General features: G+C 42.3%; 2 protein-coding genes across 2 annotated transcripts; both read right to left on the bottom strand.

Moving 5' to 3' along the window:
* Positions 1 to 3,174: 3,174 nt before the first annotated feature.
* Positions 3,175 to 3,910, bottom strand: LOC146990543 (uncharacterized). Its single transcript, XM_085804120.1, is given in 2 exon segments — positions 3,175 to 3,371; positions 3,374 to 3,910. Coding segments are annotated over 2 exon segments (726 nt in total). The 5' UTR covers positions 3,903 to 3,910.
* A 3,293-nt stretch (positions 3,911 to 7,203) lies between these two features.
* Positions 7,204 to 11,065, bottom strand: LOC146990542 (1-phosphatidylinositol 4,5-bisphosphate phosphodiesterase delta-4-like). The gene is made up of 4 exons (XM_085804109.1): positions 10,456 to 11,065; positions 10,147 to 10,378; positions 9,253 to 9,454; positions 7,204 to 7,450 (listed from the first exon to the last, which is right to left on the bottom strand). The coding sequence occupies exons 1-4, from the start codon at positions 10,534 to 10,536 to the stop codon at positions 7,204 to 7,206; spliced, it is 762 nt and encodes a 253-aa protein (XP_085660235.1). The 5' UTR covers positions 10,537 to 11,065.
* Positions 11,066 to 21,248: the final 10,183 nt, after the last annotated feature.

Below are 21,248 nucleotides of genomic sequence, written 5' to 3'. Positions count from 1 at the left end.
TGAAAACTGATTACTGCTGGAATGCAAACTGATATGAAATGGAAAGGATATCGAGTATTCTGATGTACTCACCATTGTGTCACTGTTGCAGCATTGACTTCTGGGAGCTGGAGAGTGGTGTCAGTCATCACCTTCGCATTGGTGGCGATGCATTCCCGGATGTGCTTGTACACACGCGCCACCATCGTAAAACGAGACATCCTCACTCCCTCACACCGCACAGCATTGGGGTACAGTGCACAAAGCCTTACAAAGATGGCCTCTACCACTCTGTTACAGTCAGGCCACTGTGCAGGACTGTGAGCCCCAATGAAACACCTGAAAATGACAGAATACATATACAGGGTATAAAATTAACTTTTTGACTTTTTTTACCAGCCAAAATGTTTTCACCGGCCACTGAACTGCTCACAACACAAAGTCATTAAAATCAGCAGTGTTTTCCCCATTGCGTTAGGCAGCTGCCTTAACACACACTTGCCCCCTAAACTAAATTGTTGCAATAAATATACATTTTAAAAAAAAGGTTTAGATTAGCTGATGGAATGATAACAGAAATAGGCTTTCAGAGGAAGATGATGTGAGTTTTGAAACTTAGCCTACATTTAATTCAGACTGGGTGCAAGGGCCAATCATGTTGTTGCACCAACGAATAGCCTAAGTGGTGTGAACACAGGTTGTTTTTTTTTTAAATGTAGATTGCCTACTGTTCATCCTACAGTAGCCTATAGAAGGATGCAACTTTCTTTTGAAATATCAAAGAAAGAGAACTATGGACTGTGGAAGTTTGAATAGCCTAAATACAGAAGTTATCATGATGTGAATCATAGCCTATGTTGCGGTGTAAAAAAGAAAAAAAAAAAAGACCGTTGATTCGGTGGAAAGGCTTTACGGACGGGGGCTGCGGGGGAAGCCTATATTTATGGCCCAGAGTGTCACTGACACTGTTGAGCCCAGTGTTTGAATTTCTGCCACTCTCGTCTGTGATCAAAACACAGAGTTTCACCTGATCACGGGCAGAGTCGGCACCTCTTCACAGGATTGCGAGTAGGGTGATGCTGCATTCAAGTAAACTCGGAAATACGAGACAAACCCGGTCCCGTATTGATGCAAAACAGGACGGGGTTATTTAATCTGCAAATGTGGGATGATTCCATATTGTCGGGGACATGTGGTAACCCTGGTAACCCTACCCCTCACCATCGTGATGTGTCGCCACATAAACACGTTACCACAAACTAAAGTCACTCGCTTCTGACCGCCTCCTCTGAATGACCGACTGAACGCCAACGTTACAGCAGCAGAAAACTTGATACATTTTCTTAAATGTTGAATCACGGAGGATAACGAGGGACAACTCCGACATTCGAAACACAGCCAGTAGATCTCCTGTAGCTGTAAACTGTGTTTGTTTCACTGTCCAGCATTTATTATGACAATTATAGTGAAGTTGGCATATTCCAGCTGCCGGCCAATGGCGAGTGACCTAATAATTTTACTCGCCAAATCATATTTTTACCCGCATTTGGCGAGTGGCAGGTGCTAATTTTAAACCCTGCATATATCATTATTATCCCTTTTTGTTTGTTCTGTTTTTTCTTTTTTAGTCTTCAATGTTGTGTTGTCCTTCTTTTTTAATGAATGTTTCTATTTGTTTAAGTTGTTATTGTGCATCATATGTAATGGACCCAAGGAAGATAAGCTGATAAGATAAGCTTTGAAATATCATCTCTATCTTTAGTATAGTTAATCAGTGTCATTTTCTTTAAAGATGTTTAGACAATCAAGTCGCTGTGTTAACTTAGCATAGGCTACCTTTTGGTGCTCTCTCCACCTGGTGCCACAATCTTTTTATCGGCCCTGCTTTAGGGTGGCCTGGTGACGTGGACGGTAAACAGTCTTTTTTTTGTCATACTCCCCCAACGCCTGCCACAGGGTGATGACCTGGTCACATTCTTGTCCTGTCAAGGCCAGACGGTGGTCTCTGAGGCCAACCAGAAACTCAGCCAAGTCCTGCACTGCTCCATAGCCCTCAACATTGTCTGGTCCAACCGAATCCTAAAATGAAAGATAGTTTTAGAACTTTTGATAGTAGCAATAATACTATTATTCCCATGAAAGCACAGACTACAAATATATAAATTTAAAAAAAGGAACCTGGCCCTTACATCATGTGAAATGGACGCTTCTTCCATTAACTGGTCCACTGGGGAAAGAAGAAGGTAAATATTAAGTTGAAAGTTGCATTGTGTTCTTTGTGAATATATTATGATAATTTGGTAACAATTTAATAATTAGCAAGTATCTCTTGTCATTTCAGTTTTACAATAAATGTTCATGAGAATGAAGACGTCATTAAAGCTCATTCAACTCTGGACAATGTTTGCTATCTGTCAATTTGTGGATGCACACACTGAGGACAGAATAGAATGGATTTTTATAAACTTGAATGAAAATGTCAAAAAAATAATATAATAATCACCTACCAGTGTATTTTCTCGGCCCCACGTAACAGATCATCTTCTCGCCCATAACCTCCTCTGCCAGGGTGTTGACAGCATGGCGGAGAAGATGACTGTACGATTGTGGCTGTTGGACATCGCTGGTTGCTGCAGCAGCCCAGTCATCGTTCCAGCTTGCGAGCCCATCCAGAAGTTATGCCTGGAAGAAGGTGTCACTTGCCAGGGTACCTGTAAGGAAAATTAAAATGGGGAGGGGGGGACAATTATTAATTGTTGTTACAATTAAAAATAATCATAGTTCACTATTTTAATGAAGTTAGTAGAAAAAGGATTTGTATATTTACCTGGGATGAACCGGTTCATGTGTAGATGGAAGGACTCCAGCGACGTCAACCCTCTTGCACAGCGGTACGTCGGCAGACGGTGCCCTCCTTTCACAAGAGAGCCCGTCTGCGTGTACAGCTGTACACCTGGAGGATCCTGGATGCAGGCAATGTGCTTCCGCTGTGACTTGAGGATCTCTCTCATCCGGGCCGAGTTGATCAGAGGGACCCCCGGCGTATCACGGCCTGCATCACCATCAAAGGCCTGGATGAGCTCCTGGATCAGAGCCAGTGTCTCCTGGGCCCCACGGGTGGTTCTGCGGCAGTGCAGAGCGAGCTCGCTGCGGCTGATGGAGCGCATGACATCAGCCTCAGACGGATGTTTGCGCTCAGCTTCCAGCTCTGTGCGCTTGGCCTCCTTCAGCGCCGTCAGGTCGTCCTGGTCCCACATGAAGATCGAGTGGCTGAGGCGACTCATAAAGGTGGCGTAGAGTTGGTGGGAGTCGGTGGTGCAGCCCACGGCAAACCTTCGCATGAAGTGCCATATGTCCAACCGGATAGTCATCTCCCCCCACTCTTCAAAGAATCTCCTCAGGAGAGTGTTCCCGCAGCAGTCGCGGTCGACATACAGCACCTCAGGAGGAGCCACCCCAGCCACTCTGTATCTTCCGATGAGGCCGTCGATCATCGGCCCAAGACCGAAACCCTCACTGGCAGTGAGCACGGACACGATGACCTGTCCGTACTCGTTCCCCACATTTGTTGCCCAGGTAGCCGTCCCGTAGCTGTGTCCTGCGAGCTTTCGGGCGATCTTCTTGGTCGAATCCATTTTCAGGATCCGACCGTACAGCGATGTTATGCTGGCCTTGATCTGCTCCAGCCTCTGCAGGACATCCTGGGCGTACACCTGCATCAGCCACCGGTGTTTTGGGACGACTGGCATTGCAGGTACTGGCTCAAATGTGAGGGGCAGGATCAGGCCTGACCTGACAGCACTGGCAATCCCCTTGCAGTCAGTGAGGTACTGGACAGTCTTATGCAACCAGACCTCAGTGTGACGCTCCAGCAGCTTCTTCTGGATCTGGCTGCTGCTGTTTCCCAGGCCTCGCTGACGCATCAAACTTGCCACCTTGGTGTCACAGGCAAGTTTGGACGTCAGGATACAAGGGAACTGCACCCTGTGGCCGACGTCGAGCTGGGAGACGATGGCATGGCTCCAGCTGATGACCTTCCTCTTGCAGTTGCGGCAGGCGAGGTACTCTGAAGCGAGTAAGTACACCTTCCCCACACCCACCACCTGTCTGACCTTCTGGTGAAGGCCAGCTGAGGACAGCTGTACTTTGTCGCAGCCCTCGTGCGGACAGGTGAGTTTCACCTGCCACAACTTCCTTGGCATCCACAGCAGCAGAGGGTGGCCGAAATAGTTCTCCAGGGTAGGGGTCCGACAGATCTTCAGCGGCACTGGTGGTGGATGCCACCAAAGTCTGTCCACTCTGCTGAAGTCAAGCTCAGGGTGGCCCTGGGCTGACCACCTGAACAGAGCCTTGGCAATCCACCTCTGGTCCATCTCTAGCAAGATTTTTATCCAGCCTGGAAGACAGACTCGTTGAGCTGGAGAAAAAAAAAAAAAAAAAGGAAATAAACAGATTAATAAACAAATGCAAATTCACTTTACTTGACTCATCTTTTCTTCATCATTCATTTAACTGACTGGCAGCACAGGGAAACACAGGATCATGGGAGCAAATAACACAGACAAAGGGAGACACTGAGCTAAATACACATGGGAGACACAGGTGGTGCAGTCAGCACAGGTGAGACACATTAGGCGATCAAGGGCAGGGGGCACACAGGAAGACAGGACAAGGACTTCAAAATAAAACAGGAACTAAACTAGGTCAAAGACACACACAAGAAAACAAGACAGGAATTCCAAAGTAAAACAGGAAACAACTTAACTCAAGGGGGGGGGGCACACAAAGAACATGGGTGTGTTCGAAACCGCATACTACATACTATATACTTCCATACTGCATACTGTCCATACTCCATAGCATCAATCAGACAGTATGCAGAGCCAGAGGCGATTTTAGAGTCTGCTGGGGCCCTAAGCAAAAATCCCCAGGGGGCCCTCCAACCTGTGTTTATCACCATAATTTTATAAATAATCGAACACCAACAAAAAATGTATGAAATTAAAACTTTTTTTATTCCAAATGTCCAGTTATGGTGTAAGCTGGTGACATGTCGTCTTCATGATGGGCAGGTGTTGCTGTCTCACTGGATGTGTACGTTCAACTGATATGACAAAAAAACAAAAGACAGTTTTACTTTAATTGATAACATATGCCATGCCCTCTAAAGATTCTTTATGACAATACACTTACAGTTTTCACTGTCAGCACTGGGAGGGGGCACTTTGTCCTTCTGATTTGCTGCTGTCAGAAACCTAAATAATAATCCTGAGGAGAGATAAGAGAGTGATTTTTAAATGTTTTCCTTGGGCATAGCTTTCATAGCACCAATAGCTTTTACACTTTCATATTATTATAATAATAATAATAGACTACTCACTTAAATACAGTAACATAGCTTTACTATGTCACCCTTCTAGCTAGCAAGTTAATCAGGGCCGTTGCTAGGAATTCTGGGGCCCCTGAAAGAATACTAAAGTGGGCCCCTGACTTTTCCACTTTTTTTCTTAGACTACGTATGTATGATCATTTTTTATTTAGCCTACTTTGTTTTGATGCTAATGCAGCATTACTATGAGTATTAGTCAGGGTCTTATGCAGAATAATTCAGTCATACAAAGATTAGACTAGGTGCAGCAGGTGTCTTCAACTTTGTGAAGTTGTGATATCAAATCGGAATGGGGTTTATAGGGGGATTGACAGTATAGGCTAGTGCTATAACTAGTAAATTATAGTGAAAAATCAATACATTTAATTAATACATTTAATCCACGTTACTAAGCATGATTGAGCAATGATCATGCTAATTCCCTGGTCGAAGGCATGCACTGAATACCTGCAACTGCAAACATCTGAAAAAGGCTTTCATCACTCCCTTAGTTTTTTCCTATTTAAATGTAGATTCACAGTAAATAAATTGTGATAAAAAAATTGACAGTAGGTATTATTAGCTACAACAATTTATTTCCAGATAAAACAGTGGCCAGCGCATCTCCAGTAGCTAGGTCTGTTATAATTTCACTTCTTAAATCAAACATGTACTCGTGGTTCTATGAATTATGTGAATTTCCACTCACCACCAGCGGCGGCACTTTAAATGCCGCCTCTGGCGATATGTACTGTTCTGTGAGAGAAGCGCCATCTCCTGGTCATGTCATGTATTTCATTGAATGGGTGGAGTTCCAGTAAAAACCAGTCACACCCAGGAAAAGGAGGGGGTCACTCCAGCTGCTGGGACTTTGCTGGAGCTCTCCTGGAACTCTCATGGGAACAGCATGGCAGCAGCATGGCAGCAGCATGGCAGGGGAATTTCTATGTGGCTCCCACTGTGTGTCTCTCCTCTATTAAATATGATTGCATCTCTTGTAGCCTACTATCCTGTCCCGACTGTTTAGCGCCACAAAACGAGACTTAGAAAAACTCCAAACGACACAGAATAGAGCAGCACGAGAGCGCAGAACAAAGACTGGCTTATAGTCTGGTGACATTTCAGTTTAACATTGATTATTTTTGGAAAACCTAATAATTTGTTGTTACAGCTACAACCTACAAACGACAGACATGGCTATGCTACAGATCCTGCCTCTTTAAGAGAGCTGTAATGTTTCCACAAGTTTCCCAATGTCATCTATGGTCAAAACTGGAAGCCGGTTTTGCCGGTTTGGTGGAATTATACATTTACGTTTCCATGGTTTTCAGTCGTTGTCATAGTTGCGGTAAACGCATGGATCTATTAATGCTGGCTTTTAACACAGATGTCAATTTGTGTTGGTGGTGTGATGATCCATGCGTTTTACAGATTTTCATTGAAATTCATTTACCGCGACTACTGAAACCATGGAAACGTAAACATAAAATTCCACCGGAAGAGCAAAACCGGCAAAACAGGCTTACGTTTTTGACGTTCGGAAAAAGGTGGATAGAGCAGTGAAATACTGGAATACTACAGCTCATTCAAAAATCAATAAAAGTGGCCTTTATTGTTAAAGAACTTATGTTTAGCTAATGGGTTGAACTCTAATCTTGAACTGCTTGATTTAATGTGTTGAACGAGTCAAATCTGTTTCGTATTTGTCAAATCGTTTTTGTTTTATTCTGAAATCTTATTGTATTATGCTTTGATTTGTTATGTATGAGTGGCTGCACCGCAGGAAGAATAGAAACTAAAACTAAACTGAGTTACTGAGCTGCAGATTGGATCTTTTAGGCTCAGAGATGCCGTATCTACCTGATGTATCCCTCCACGCTGCTCTGCCCGCGCAGCTGGTCCTCCATCAGGTAGGTGTTGTGGGAGGAGGAGATGAAGTAGTGGCACAGCGGCAGGCTCATGTCCTGGTACACGGCCCGCTGCTGTGGCTTGAAGATGGAGCCCTCCGCCGAGCCCAGGTACATCAGGAAGCCGTCAAACGTCATGGCGTTCAGCAACTTGGCTGCAAATACAGAACGGTAGTAGATGTTGTGGTGGTAACCCCTTTAATTTACAGTGATAATGTCAAGAAATAGCCTAGAAATAACAGTTATTGCATCATAATGTCAAGAAATAGCCTAGAAATAACAATTATTGTGTCATAATGTCAAGAAATAGCCTAGAAATAACAATTATTGCATCATAATGTCAAGAAATAGCCTAGAAATAACAATTATTGTGTCATAATGTCAAGAAAAAGCCAAGAAATAACAATTAAATGCGTCATAATGTCAAGAAATAGCCTAGAAATAACAATTAACTGTGTAGTAATGTCTAGAAATAGCCTAGAAATAACAATTAATTGTGTAATAATGTCAAGAAATAGCTTAGAAATAACATTTAATGGGTCATAATGTCAAGAAAAATAGCCTAGAAGTAACAAATAACTGCATCATAATGTCTAGAAATAGCCTAGAAATAACGGTTCATTTCATAATAATGTCATGTTTTCCATAAAGGCAAAAGATTACACATGCTTTTCATGCTTTGGATGACTTCTATGCAATCAATCGATATTTCTTGGCTATATTTCTCAACATTATGGTGCAATTACTTGTTATTTCTTGGCTTGATCAATTTCACTTCTTAAATCAAACATGTACTCGTGGTTCTATGAATTATGTGAATTTCCACTCACCACCAGCGGCGGCACTTTAAATGCCGCCTCTGGCGATATGTACTGTTCTGTGAGAGAAGCGCCATCTCCTGGTCATGTCATGTATTTCATTGAATGGGTGGAGTTCCAGTAAAAACCAGTCACACCCAGGAAAAGGAGGGGGTCACTCCAGCTGCTGGGACTTTGCTGGAGCTCTGCTGGAACTCTCATGGGAACAGCATGGGAACAGCATGGCAGCAGCATGGCAGGGGAATTTCTATGTGGCTCCCACTGTATGTCTCTCCTCTATTAAATATGATTGCATCTCTTGTAGCCTACTATCCTGTCCCGACTGTTTAGCGCCACAAAACGAGACTTAGAAAAACTCCAAACGACACAGAATAGAGCAGCACGAGAGCGCAGAACAAAGACTGGCTTATAGTTTGGTGACATTTCAGTTTAACATTGATTATTTTTGGAAAATCTAATAATTTGTTGTTACAGCTACAACCTACAAACGACAGACATGGCTATGCTACAGATCCTGCCTCTTTAAGAGAGCTGTAATGTTTCCACAAGTTTCCCAACGTCATCTATGGTCAAAATCGGAAGCCGGTTTTGCCGGTTTGGTGGAATTATACGTTTACGTTTCCATGGTTTTCAGTCGTTGTCATAGTTGCGGTAAACGCATGGATCTATTAACGCTGGCTTTTAACACAGATGTCAATTTGTGTGATATCCACTGTTAAAAGCTGCTGTGATGATCCATGCGTTTTACAGATTTTCATTGAAAATGCATTTACCGCAACTACTGAAACCAGGGAAACGTAAACATAAAATTCCACCGGAAGAGCAAAACCGGCAAAACAGGCTTACGTTTTTGACGTTCGGAAAAAGGTGGATAGAGCAGTGAAATACCGGAATACTACAGCTCATTCAGAAATCAATAAAAGTGGCCTTTATTGTTAAAGAACTTATGTTTAGCTAATGGGTTGAACTCTAATCTTGAACTGCTTGATTTAATGTGTTGAACGAGTCAAATCTGTTTCGTATTTGTCAAATCGTTTTTGTTTTATTCTGAAATCTTATTGTATTATGCTTTGATTTGTTATGTATGAGTGGCTGCACCGCAGGAAGAATAGAAACTAAAACTAAACTGAGTTACTGAGCTGCAGATTGGATCTTTTAGGCTCAGAGATGCCGTATCTACCTGATGTATCCCTCCACGCTGCTCTGCCCGCGCAGCTGGTCCTCCATCAGGTAGGTGTTGTGGGAGGAGGAGATGAAGTAGTGGCACAGCGGCAGGCTCATGTCCTGGTACACGGCCCGCTGCTGTGGCTTGAAGATGGAGCCCTCCGCCGAGCCCAGGTACATCAGGAAGCCGTCAAACGTCATGGCGTTCAGCAACTTGGCTGCAAATACAGAACCGTAGTAGGTGTTGTGGTGGTAACCCCTTTAATTTACAGTGATAATGTCAAGAAATAGCCTAGAAATAACAATTATTGCATCATAATGTCTAGAAATAGCCTAGAAATAACAATAATTGTGTCATAATGTCAAGAAAAAGCCTAGAAATAACAATTAATTGTGTAGTAATGTCAAGAAATAGCCTAGAAATAACAATAATTGTGTAGTAATGTCAAGAAATAGTCCAGAAATAACGATTAACTGCATCATAATGTCAAGAAATTGCCTAGAAATAACAATTAATTTCATCATAATGTCTAGAAATAACAATAATTGTGTCATAATGTCAAGAAAAAGCCTAGAAATAACAATTAATTGTGTAGTAATGTCTAGAAATAGCCTAGAAATAACAATTAATTGCGTCATAATGTCAAGAAATAGCCTAGAAATAACAATTAATTGCGTCATAATGTCAAGAAATAGCCTAGAAATAACGGTTCATTTCATAATAATGTCATCTTTCCATAAAGGCAAAAGATTACACATGCTTTTCATGCTTTGGATGACTTCTATGCAATCAATTGATATTTCTTGGCTATATTTCTCAACATTATGGTGCAATTACTTGTTATTTCTTGGCTTGATCATGTACTTTGCGGCCTGTACTATTAAAGCGTTACCATAAGAGTGTGTGTACCTGTGTCGGAGGGCTCGTAGCGGTGGATGAGCTGCTTGGCGTGCTGCTGGGTGTCGTCCCCCTCCAGCTGCTCCTCCTTCAGGAAGTCCTCCAGATCGGTCTGGGACAACTTCTGGCCGTCGGCCGAGAACTCCTGGAAAACCCTCAGGACGTCCTCTCGCTGGGTCAGCATCTTGTAAAAGAGGACGAACTCGTCGTCCTCCAGCGTCCCCGACTGCGACTTATCGGCCATCTAGGAGAAAGAAAAGGACATCTGTGCATCAAGAGAGGAAGAGATGCCAAGACAAAACCTGAGGAACGACTCCTTACCGTGAAGAGACGGTGAGCGTGGTGCTCGTTCATGTCCACGTTCATCATCTTCAGTAAGTCCCGCACCTCCCTGAAGTTCATCCTGCCGTCGTTGTTCTTGTCCGCCTTCTTGAACCAGTCACCGATCCACCTGGAGACGCCAGTTAAGGAAAAAACACCAACTGGAAAACGCTGTGTTTACCAAACTATGATGGGATTTCACTTCTTTCTAGAGCAGTGGTTCCCAAAGTGTGGTACGCGTACCCCTAGGGGTACGTGAGCACATTGCAGGGGGTACGTAGAAACATTAATTAATTTATTACCAAGATGATAAGTAGATATTCCGAGTCACTTCATAAGCCCATTACTGAAATGGTACGTGCGCCACAACTAGTTCCCCCAGAAGACAACAACCTGCAGCACAGCTTTGTATAGTTGTCAAAAGTATCGATGCAAAACGGCGCATCTGGATACATGACTGGTTTCTAAAAGTATCGATATTAACAGCGCGCCCCCACAACACCCGACGCGCGCACTCCTGTCCGGCTCTAGGTGTTACGCCCCGTTGCCGGGGAAAAGATAAAGTAAAAAGGTGGAAAAACTACACGAGCACGACACGTTAGCAGCCAGTGTGTATTCTCGTCAGTCAGCCATACTGCTTCTTCGACAACACGGAAAACAGGCATCAACAATCGATCACTGTGCAGCACATTCGCCACAGACTTGATAAAGAAAATAAAACAATTTAATTTCCAAAAATATAACTTATGCAAGTGAATTTTGATAAAAGGTAAGTAAAATGTTTTAAAAAAAAAGTGATATAAAATAAACTATTTTTATCTGTAAGTGCTGTTACTGTCTCTGTTGTCGTCTTCCATACCTGCCAGGCAAAAGCAGTTGAACACCGAATAGCTGATCGATTTTCATTTTAACCTTTTTAACTCAAGACACATGAAAACAATGAATTCTTCTTCTTCTTTAACTCACTCTTTGTAATGAATTGCTATTTTAACATACGAAAATCATGAACTATCTTATTAATCAAGTCTTTCCATGAATTACTATTATTTTCATTGCTTATATCCTGTTTTAAACAACATTTTATCATTCAATATTATAACCATGACACAGTCTTTTTAAACACATTTTGCCATGAACTATTATTATTCTTCTCAGCCATTAGCTCTTGTTTTAAACTTAGTTTTTTTTATCACGTTCACTATTATAACCATGACACACTCCCCTACAACACAGATGTCGTCCCCGACATCTCAATCAACAGGTGAGGAAGGTAAGTAAGTAATGTTTAAAGCATTTAGCTACTGTACATAGTGTCATCAAATTAATCCTTCATTCATTCCACAGTGTATACAATCACTGAGCTTCTTCAAAGTCCAGGAGTGCGTGGCACATGTGTATCAATATTCTGATTGTTCATTAGTCCATTCATGACTGTCTAAGGTACAGTATGTGTATCTGTAAGCATGTCAGCACTCAGTTCATGAAACAGTCCATCCATAAGTGCATGTAGGTATTATGTGCGCATCAACACTCAGTGTCCAACAGTCCATAAATGAGTGTACAATGTGTGCACGTGTTTATCAACACTCAGTTTGTGATAAAGTCCATCAATTAGTGTATGATGTGTGTATGATGTTTGTGTGTAAGTGCATCTTCTTCTTTCAGTAGCCATGTGCAACAGCAGGCTGATAATTCCAGTGCTGTACTGGAGCTGTCCATGTACTTGCTGCTTGCATGGCCCCATATGATGTTGGAGGATAGTAGCACATCAGGTTACCTGGGAGACCGGCGCCACAGCAACTGGGATGGCCAAGCTGATCATATGTGAAGACTCTTGGGGGTCGTCTCTCTCTTACTGGTCGTTGACACTGTTGTTCATCCCCACTGTGATCTTCACTTTGAGCAGGTGACTGTGGTGCTGGTATTCTCTCCTCCAGTGCAGTCTCCTCTTGAACTGACATGTCGTCTTCTAACAGTGGATCTCCTGTGTCCTGCTCCAGCTGGTGCATATCCTGATGCTCAGGCTCAACGTCCTGCATGAGCTGTGTGACACCTTCAGCATCCTCTCTTTCTGTGTGGACTTGGGGCTGTGGCACAGGCTGATGTCTGAGTGGATAGTATCCATAGTCATCATCATCACTATCGTCATTGTTTGTCTCTTGGTCTGTTTGATCTTTGTCCCGTCGAGTCTGAGCTGTGATTTGTCTTTTCACTTTCGCTGGTTTCAACTGAATCTCTAGAGGCAAATGGTCACATGGCAACAGGAGGTTACGGTGCAGGATCCTACGTCCTCTCGCTTTGCCTTGCTCAGGTATCACTTCATATGGGCATGTCTTTTCCCACCTGACGGATGACTTTGTGGATGCAATCTTCCCAGTGATTTCTGAGCTTTCCCGTCCCCCCTCTAGGTGTCATATTCCTAATGAGAACACGGTCGCCCTCATTCAAAACAGAACTCCTGACTTTGTTATCATGATTCCTCTTGCTCCTCTCAGCACATTTTTTTGCATTTGCTTTTGTGATCTCATAAGCCTCTTGCATCTGTTGTTTCCACTTTTTCATGTACTCTCGATGATCAGCAGTTCCAGTCTCTGGGGTCAAACCAAACAACAAGTCAACAGGTAATCTTGGAGATCTGCCGAACAGGAGGTAAAAAGGTGAAAAACCTGTAACTTCACTTCTGGTGCTGTTATATGCATAGATGAGCTTGGGCAATGACTCTCTCCAGTCGGACTTTTGTTTCTCTGTGAGCGTTCTCAGCATTTGTAACAGTGTTCTGTTTAGCCGTTCCACTTGCCCGTTGCCTTGCGGGTGATAGGGCGTGGTTCGAGAGCCCATCACTCCACAATTTTTCTTCAGCTGTGCAAACAATTGATTCTCAAATTCACCTCCCTGGTCGTGGTGAATTCTTAGAGGGAACCCAAACTTCAGCGCGTAATCATTGAATATTTTATCAGCGACAGTCTTTGCAGATTTTGATGTTGTAGGGTAGGCTTGTGCAAAGCGTGTGTAATGATCTACTATTAACAATATGTATTCATACCCACCCCGACACTTATCCAGATGTAGGAAGTCAATGGATACAAGCTCGAATGGCTGAGTGGTGACAATCGGTACGAGTGGAGCTCTGGATTCTCTGCAGGGCTTTTTCTGTTTCAGGCATGTACAGCTTTGTGTGACGTAGTGCTCTATTTCTCGCTGCATGTGTGGCCAGAAGAAGCGATCCCGAATGAGTGATGTTGTGCGTTCCACGCCTTGATGTCCCATCTCGTTGTGGAGCTGTCTCAAAACTGTTGATTTGTATTTTTCAGGAAGAACAAGTTGAGTTCTGGTTGCAGTCTTTCGTTGAAGGATTCCATCTCCATCAAAGGTAAGTTTCTCCCAGTCACGAAGCAAACATTTTGACTGTACATTGAATGACTTTAACTGCTCTCTTGTAGGCTTCTCTTTTGATTGTTTCCAGGCAATGACTGGGCCAATGGTTTGATCATCTCTCTGTGCTCGACATATATCTGTTTTGGAAAATGGTGTAGGTGTGTCTCCACACATTTCTGCACACTCAAAAGACATCATGGACCACACTGTGTGTGAAACATCACTCTCTACAGCTTGTACTGTGGCCTGCACTGAAGGGGATGACATTTCTTCTGTGCATTCCTCCATCATGGTGTCTATGTCACAGGGCATTCTTGAAAGACCATCAGCATCACAATTTTCTTTTCCCGGACGATACTTGATAATTAGGTCAAAGTCAGCTAATTCTGCAACCCACCTATGCCCCGTTGCATTGAGTTTGGCTGTTGACAACACATAGGTAAGTGGATTGTTGTCTGTAAAGACAGTACAGGAGGAGCCAATCAAATAGTCTCTGAAACGCTCAGTAACAGCCCACTTTAATGCTAAAAATTCAAGTTTCCCTGAATGAAGATGATAGTTCTTTTCTGCTTTGGTCAGGGTGCGTGATGCATAGGCTATTACACGTAGCTTACCGTCCTGTTCTTGATATAATACAGCACCTAAACCTTTGTGTGATGCGTCTGTGTTTAAGATGAATGATTTGTTGAAGTCTGGGAATCCAAGAATCGGTGGCTCAACCAGGCAATCAATCAGCCTCTCCAGTATCAGTTGATGTTCCTCAGTCCATGTGATCGGTTTGTGTGAGGGTGCCCCTTTAAACTTTCCTTTCACTTTTCTTGTCCTCGTGTTACTGTCTTTGTGTTTATCTGATTTGGGGTCTGATTCTGTCAGGGCATAAAGAGGGCCGGCGATGCGGGAAAAGTCTCTGATGTACTGCCGGTAGTAGCTCAGGAGCCCCATGACTGATCTCAGTTCTCCCACAGTCTGTGGCCTCTTCTCCTTTAAGGCTCTCACTGCTGCCGTGTCGGCCGGGTCCATTTTACTGCCCTCTGCAGACACGATGCGTCCCAAGTAGCGGACCTCACGTCTGAACACTTCACATTTTCTAGGTTTTAACTTTATACCATGCTGACGTAGCCGCTGTAGCACTGTCCTCACATGTTCGACGTGATCCTCAAAGGTTCTGCTGAAGACCAAGGTGTCATCTAAATAAGGGATACAGATGTTATCTCTCAGCCCTTCCAAACAATCCTCCATACAGCGCTGAAAGGCAGCTGGAGCGTTCATAAGACCGAAGGGAATCCTGATCCACTCATAGAGACCCCATGGTGTCACAAAAGCGGTCAGTGGTCTGCTCTCCCTCGCCATAAATCCCTGATGGTACGCCTTTCCTTGGTCGAGGAGAGAGAACCAAGAGTTGCCTCCTAGGCCAATGATAAAGTTAAAATAGGTATTACAATTTTTTTTGTTGCTTAGGGTTAGGTGACTTCTAATGAATGATGTGTAATTTCATCAATATTTTTTATAATTTAACCCTTTCATGGCCTGTTTTAGTGAGGGACCGCTAATATCTGTCATAAAAAATGTTGAAAAACTGCAATAAAATAAGAATGAATTTTGTTTCCTCCCAACTATTATGAGAATAGGCACATGTCTGTATTTGAACAGGGCCAACATTGATTTGTTTGCTTATAACTTAGTTCGCTGGAGCATTTCTTTCATTTTATATGGCCATGTACCGTACCGTTTTTTGTGACATGTCGGCTAAAAGGCACGATCACGTGACTTTCTGTGTAAAAAACATGACATCATAATACACATATGGCTAGAGAAGAGTTAAAAGACCATCATACTTTTAACTGGACCTCAATCGACCAAGGGAAAGTGGTATAATTGATATTTTAGATCGGAGTTTTGAAAAAAGCGCCAAATCTGGCAGCCGTCTCCCTCACGTATTTTACCCGGGTGGCGACGCACCATTCTCGGGGAGCGCTCTGTGAATGTCCGCTATCAGTTTTTGGTTTTTCCAGAGCTGGAGCTTTTGGGACTGGTTCTCGTTTTACAGTTTTTGTACGTAAATCACAAATCACAATCACTTATCTCGAACCATCAGACACCTGTTGCCTGCGACCACTGACATGTAGGCTAATGTTAATTTGGCAAGACAGCAGTGTTCATATGGTGTTCATGAGCTTTATCTGAGCAGCAACTAGCTAACATTACCTTAGCTGAAGCTGCCATAACGTAGTCAACTCTCATGTGTTTATGCTAACCTGTAGCCCCTTAAATAAACCCAGCTCAGTAAACAAACTAACGTTAAAGGACAATTCCAGGCGAATTCAACTTGGGGGTGAGCAGATTAATTTACAGTATGGTCTCATTGATTAGTTTGTGTAAATGAAAAGTGAATCTTCAGGTGTGTGCTGGTCAGAGGATCAGTGCTGACTTGCTGCTGTCTGTATGTGCAGAAATCACCACATTTACATCAATAAATAAATGTTTTGTCAACCGATAGCAACATAGCCCGTTAGCAGCTCCAACTCCCGGGTCTCATCCTCGGACAGCTGTACCCCCCCGAGACCCCCCAGCACCACCACCACGGCTACAAATCACCCATTTCAATGGACAAAGTTGAGGTAAAGCCACAGCCATGGATGTATTATATTAGGCCACAGCCCGCCGCGGTCGTCATTTTTATTTTATTTTGAAAGAGTTCCGGAAGTACATCCATGCTATTGTGTCTGTCTTTACTCTGTATGCTGCCCTCTGGCGGCGAAACGGCGGTACTGCACCACACGGTTTTCTCAATAAAAGTGCGCTTCTTTTCTGCTTCCTGACTGTTTTTGTATCAATTCCAGAGGGAAACTGATGAGTGCATCAAACAACCTGTGACTCAAATCACAAGAAAGCTCAAAACATTTAATTTACAGTATGCTTTTTATTCACTGTATTTATTTGAATATGCCCCCGCTGGCCCCTCGCTGACTAACTGCCTTTGTCAATAAAGATTTATTGAAGAGATAAAAAGAAGAACACTTCATTAAATTAAATGTTTGTTGACACATTCAAACAGGAAGAGCAAGGATTCAGGGATTTAAAATGAAAGATCATCCTATCCTACATTCAAACACTACACGATATGACAACATGCTGAGACATTTAATTTCTTTCTTTGGGTGTGTGTGAGATATAATATATATTTTTCAACATTGACAAGATCCAATAGCAGCAGCTGTGAGGTATGATTTATGTTTATATTTCAGTCTACTATTAATTTCTTCCATATAAAACTGTTGAGAAGGTGATATAACAGGACAGTGGCTCTTGATCGCCCCCCTGTGGTGACTTTAGAGAACTGCAGCTCACTGCAAACACACATTAAAACAGCGTCTTCTGGGCTTTACTGCAGTTAATTAACAGCTGTGCACAGTGGTTTACAGTATTAATAATCATCTAGAGTGATATATAGCAGTGTACAGTATTATACATATTGATATACGTGCATGATTTGGGGATTAATACAGTAATTTGTTCATATTCTCCCTGCAGCTGTCAGCTTGAGCCTACATTAATAACTGCCTTTGTACTGAAATTATTATTGTCAATAAAGATTTATTGAAGAGATTTTTTAAAAAAAATCATAAAATTAAATGTCTGTTGATACATTTAAAAAAGAAGATCAAGAATTCAGGAATTTAAAAAGACAATTCATCCAACCCATTGAAACACGTTGTGTCTGCTGCCCTCTGCTGGTCACAACGGGGAACTGCATCGCACCGTAGCGTCAAGCTAGAGAAGTTACATAAGGCCACAAACGGAAGTCGCCACTCGCTTTCTAAATAAAAAATAACTTTGGCCGTCCTAACTTTACGGTCAGGTAACGATAAGTACTGCGACCTTTCACAGAGTGTTTTAGACGAGGAACAGCTTCAGAAGTAGACGCTTTATTTATTTAACCCTGGCAGAATGTGATACGGTCGTAACGTTCTCACATTTCAGCGGATATCAACCGATAGCAACAGCCCGTTAGCAGCTCCAACTCCCGGGTCTCATCCTCGGACAGCTGCGCTCCCCGGGACCAATCCAACTTCTGGCTCTCTTGCTCGGACAGCTGTACCCCCCCGAGACCCCCCAGCACCACCACCACGGCTACAAATCACTCATTTCACTGGACAAAGTTGAGGTAAAGCCACAGCCCGCCGCGGTCGTCATTTTGATTTTATTTTGAAAGAGTTCCGGAAGTATACCCATGCTATATTGTGTCTGTCTTTACCCTGTATGCTGCCCTCTGGCGGCGAAACAGCGGTACTGCACCACACGGTTTTCTCAATAAAAGTGCGCTTCTTTTCTGCTTCCTGCCTGTTTTTTGTCAATCCCAGAGGGAAACTGATGCAGCCTGTGACTCAAATCATAAGAAAGCTGTCAAAACATTTAATTTATGCTTTTTATTCACTGTATTTATTTGAATATGCCCCCGCTGGCCCCTCGCTGACTTGTTCATTAATAACTGCCTTTGTCAATAAAGATTTATTGAAGAGATAAAAAGAAGAAAACTTCATTAAATTAAATGTTTGACACATTCAAACAGGAAGAGCAAGGATTCAGGGATTTAAAATGAAAGATCATCCTATCCTACATTCAAACACTACACGATATGACAACATGCTGAGACATTTAATTTCTTTCTTTGGGTGTGTGTGATATATATAAATATATATATAACCCTAACCCTAACCCATATATATATATATTTATATATATATATATACAAATAAATGCATTGATAAAAAGTAAACAGGCTCCAGAAGATCTTCACCATCTCTTCTGGTCATAATTTCTAGACTTTTTAGATCAGTGTCTCATGCTTTTTAGATCAGTGCATCATGCTGATCTATGCTGTTTGACACTATAGTTTGATACAGGTGTGTGTTGATATTATGAAGCCTAATCTTGTTTGTCCCTAAGAGACACACAACAGTCCACCACAGAGCCCAGTTCACTGACAAAAGACAAGTGTAAAGTTTCCAGAGGTTTATTTGACATAAATGTAAATGTCAGTGTGAGAATTAGAATAAGAAAGTGTTTGTCAACTTTATTAATGTTTAAAATGTAAACTGCAGGTAAAACTAACAGTGTAATTCTATGCTTTGACCAGCAGACGGCGCCAAATCAGCAGCTGGAGCCAGGAGTGACCACCTCAATGACTAGAGTGAAACAAACACACGATCCAATGAATAAAACCAAAACCTGAAGTAAAAGACATATTGAATAAAAGTGAGCAAACTCACTTACCATTGATGATCGTTAGTTGATCGTCACGGGAGTGCAGACACCTGTGCTCGGCCAATGGAGAAGCAGGAGGACGTCACCTCGTTGAGCATCAAATTGAAGACATCTGGAGTAAATGAGTCAGATACGTTCAAGAAATACATGAGCAATAAGGCAAAGATGCATGCATACTACACAAAACAAACACAATGTATTGCTGACCATAGCTTTAGTATGTACAGTTACAATTAGCTGGTTGTATATAAAGCTACTGAATACACACATGGCTACACATCAATGAGGGAACCCCAGAAAAACAAACTAGCATTAATGACAAATAAAGAAATGCTCTTAGGGGAGAGTGAGGTAATGTGAGACACCCCCTATATCTAGAAAACGGAACACATTTATGGTCATCTGACCATTATGTTTTCAAGCCCCTTCCATTTCCCCATGGTCATGAAGGAGAGGACCTCATGATGCTGTGGAAAGCATGTTTTCACAAAAATATGATTTTTGTATGTAAAAGTAAATTTTCTTGTCAACTGTGCCAAAGCAAATTGATTCACGTAAAAAAACGTATATGATACATGATGATGAACTACCAACACATAAAACCATGTGATGATGCTGGCTGAAAATTAGCCTGAACTTCTAAGAGAGGTCGTTTTTTCTAAAATGGGGGTGTTGGGGTAAAGTGAGACCATGGATGTATTATAATAAATCCATGAGTGAGACTATGAGCACACCACACACAAAGATTTACACTAGAATCACGTCCCCCAAGCCAGAAATCTCGCGTGATCAAACATGATCTGTAGCCACACTGCTTTGTTATGCTATGTGCTCTCAGTCACCTCACTTCTTTATTGGTTACATTCAATTTTAGTCACATTCCACTTTGTTGGTCCCCCCACACACAAGAGGACTTTTGATCAAAATGGTCACAATTGTCGGGGCCTACAATCTGACCCACAGACTATCTAACTGGTTCTATCTGTCATTTGAATGTTAATTAAAACATTCTGTGTTGTATTTGATTTTGTTCTTGAGTCACTTTGTGTTTAGAAAAAAAAGTGCTTAATAGACCAATCCCCATGATTCTGTTACTAGTCCGATATTAGTTCTGGAAAGTGTGGTTGTCAAGCAGCTGTCAGGACTCTAACTGTTACAACATGTGTTGTTATGGTAGTTTCAGAGTGGAAAACGTAAGTGGATCAGTTTACCCCATTGATTTTCTCCGGCCAAATTTATTTACACAAACAGAAATGTCCACAACTTTTTACTAATATATTAATATAAAACTGCATATTAACAATTTGTTGGTCAATACTATGTATGATGTATGTAATAATGTATTCATATTTAGATTTTCCCATGCAAGCAAATCAGTAAAGCCGGTTTATCCTTTCTCCAAACAGATGGGCAGTTATTTACACTGGCCCAAACAGGCAGTATATGAGACTGGTTGTCCAGTCGGAGGAGCAAAAGCAGGCTGTGCTGCCATGGTGACCCTGGTACAGGCAACCACAGTGGTTTCCGTGGTACCAGAGACAGGGTGGTCTCTGGATATTACTGGTCCACCATTTCTGATGACGTCAAAGATTGGGTAAAGCATATTTCATAGGATTTGACTAAACATTATAGCTGTCACACAATTCTCTCACTATGAGAACTTGTGACACCAAATTATTGTACACTTCCATATTTTTTCATCTGCAGTTGTCTCATCTTATTAGTCTTTATCTTTTCAAAATGATATTTAAACAATGAATCTCTACATCAGGTGAAACGTTGTCATCAGTGTCAACTAAATGACCCAATTAAGACAGTAGCGCCAGCACTGCATCCCATAAAGGTAGTGTGCACTGTCATATTTACATTTGGAATGAAAATACTTTTTGAAGATAATGTATTCATTTCTAATTTCTCCACAGGTTAAAGAGCCATGGGAAGTGGTGGGGATGGACCTCATTGGCCCACTACGGGAGACGGCCAGCAACAATCAGTATATACTGACCATGACTGACCTGTACACAAAGTGGGTTGTTGCAGAGCCACTAAAAACAAAGTCTGCAACTGAAGTTGCCACTGCAGTCGTCACAAAATTGTATGCATTTGGAATGGTCCGTAAAATCATTACTGACCAAGGCAGGGAATTCGTGAAC

The sequence above is a fragment of the Trachurus japonicus genome, chromosome 2 (genome assembly GCF_045865225.1).
Source record: "Trachurus japonicus isolate A0001 chromosome 2, Traja_1.0".
NCBI classification, from domain to species: domain Eukaryota; kingdom Metazoa; phylum Chordata; class Actinopteri; order Carangiformes; family Carangidae; genus Trachurus; species Trachurus japonicus.
The sequence above is the reverse complement of the archived record's forward strand: the minus strand, read 5'-3'. Positions and strand labels throughout refer to the sequence as shown.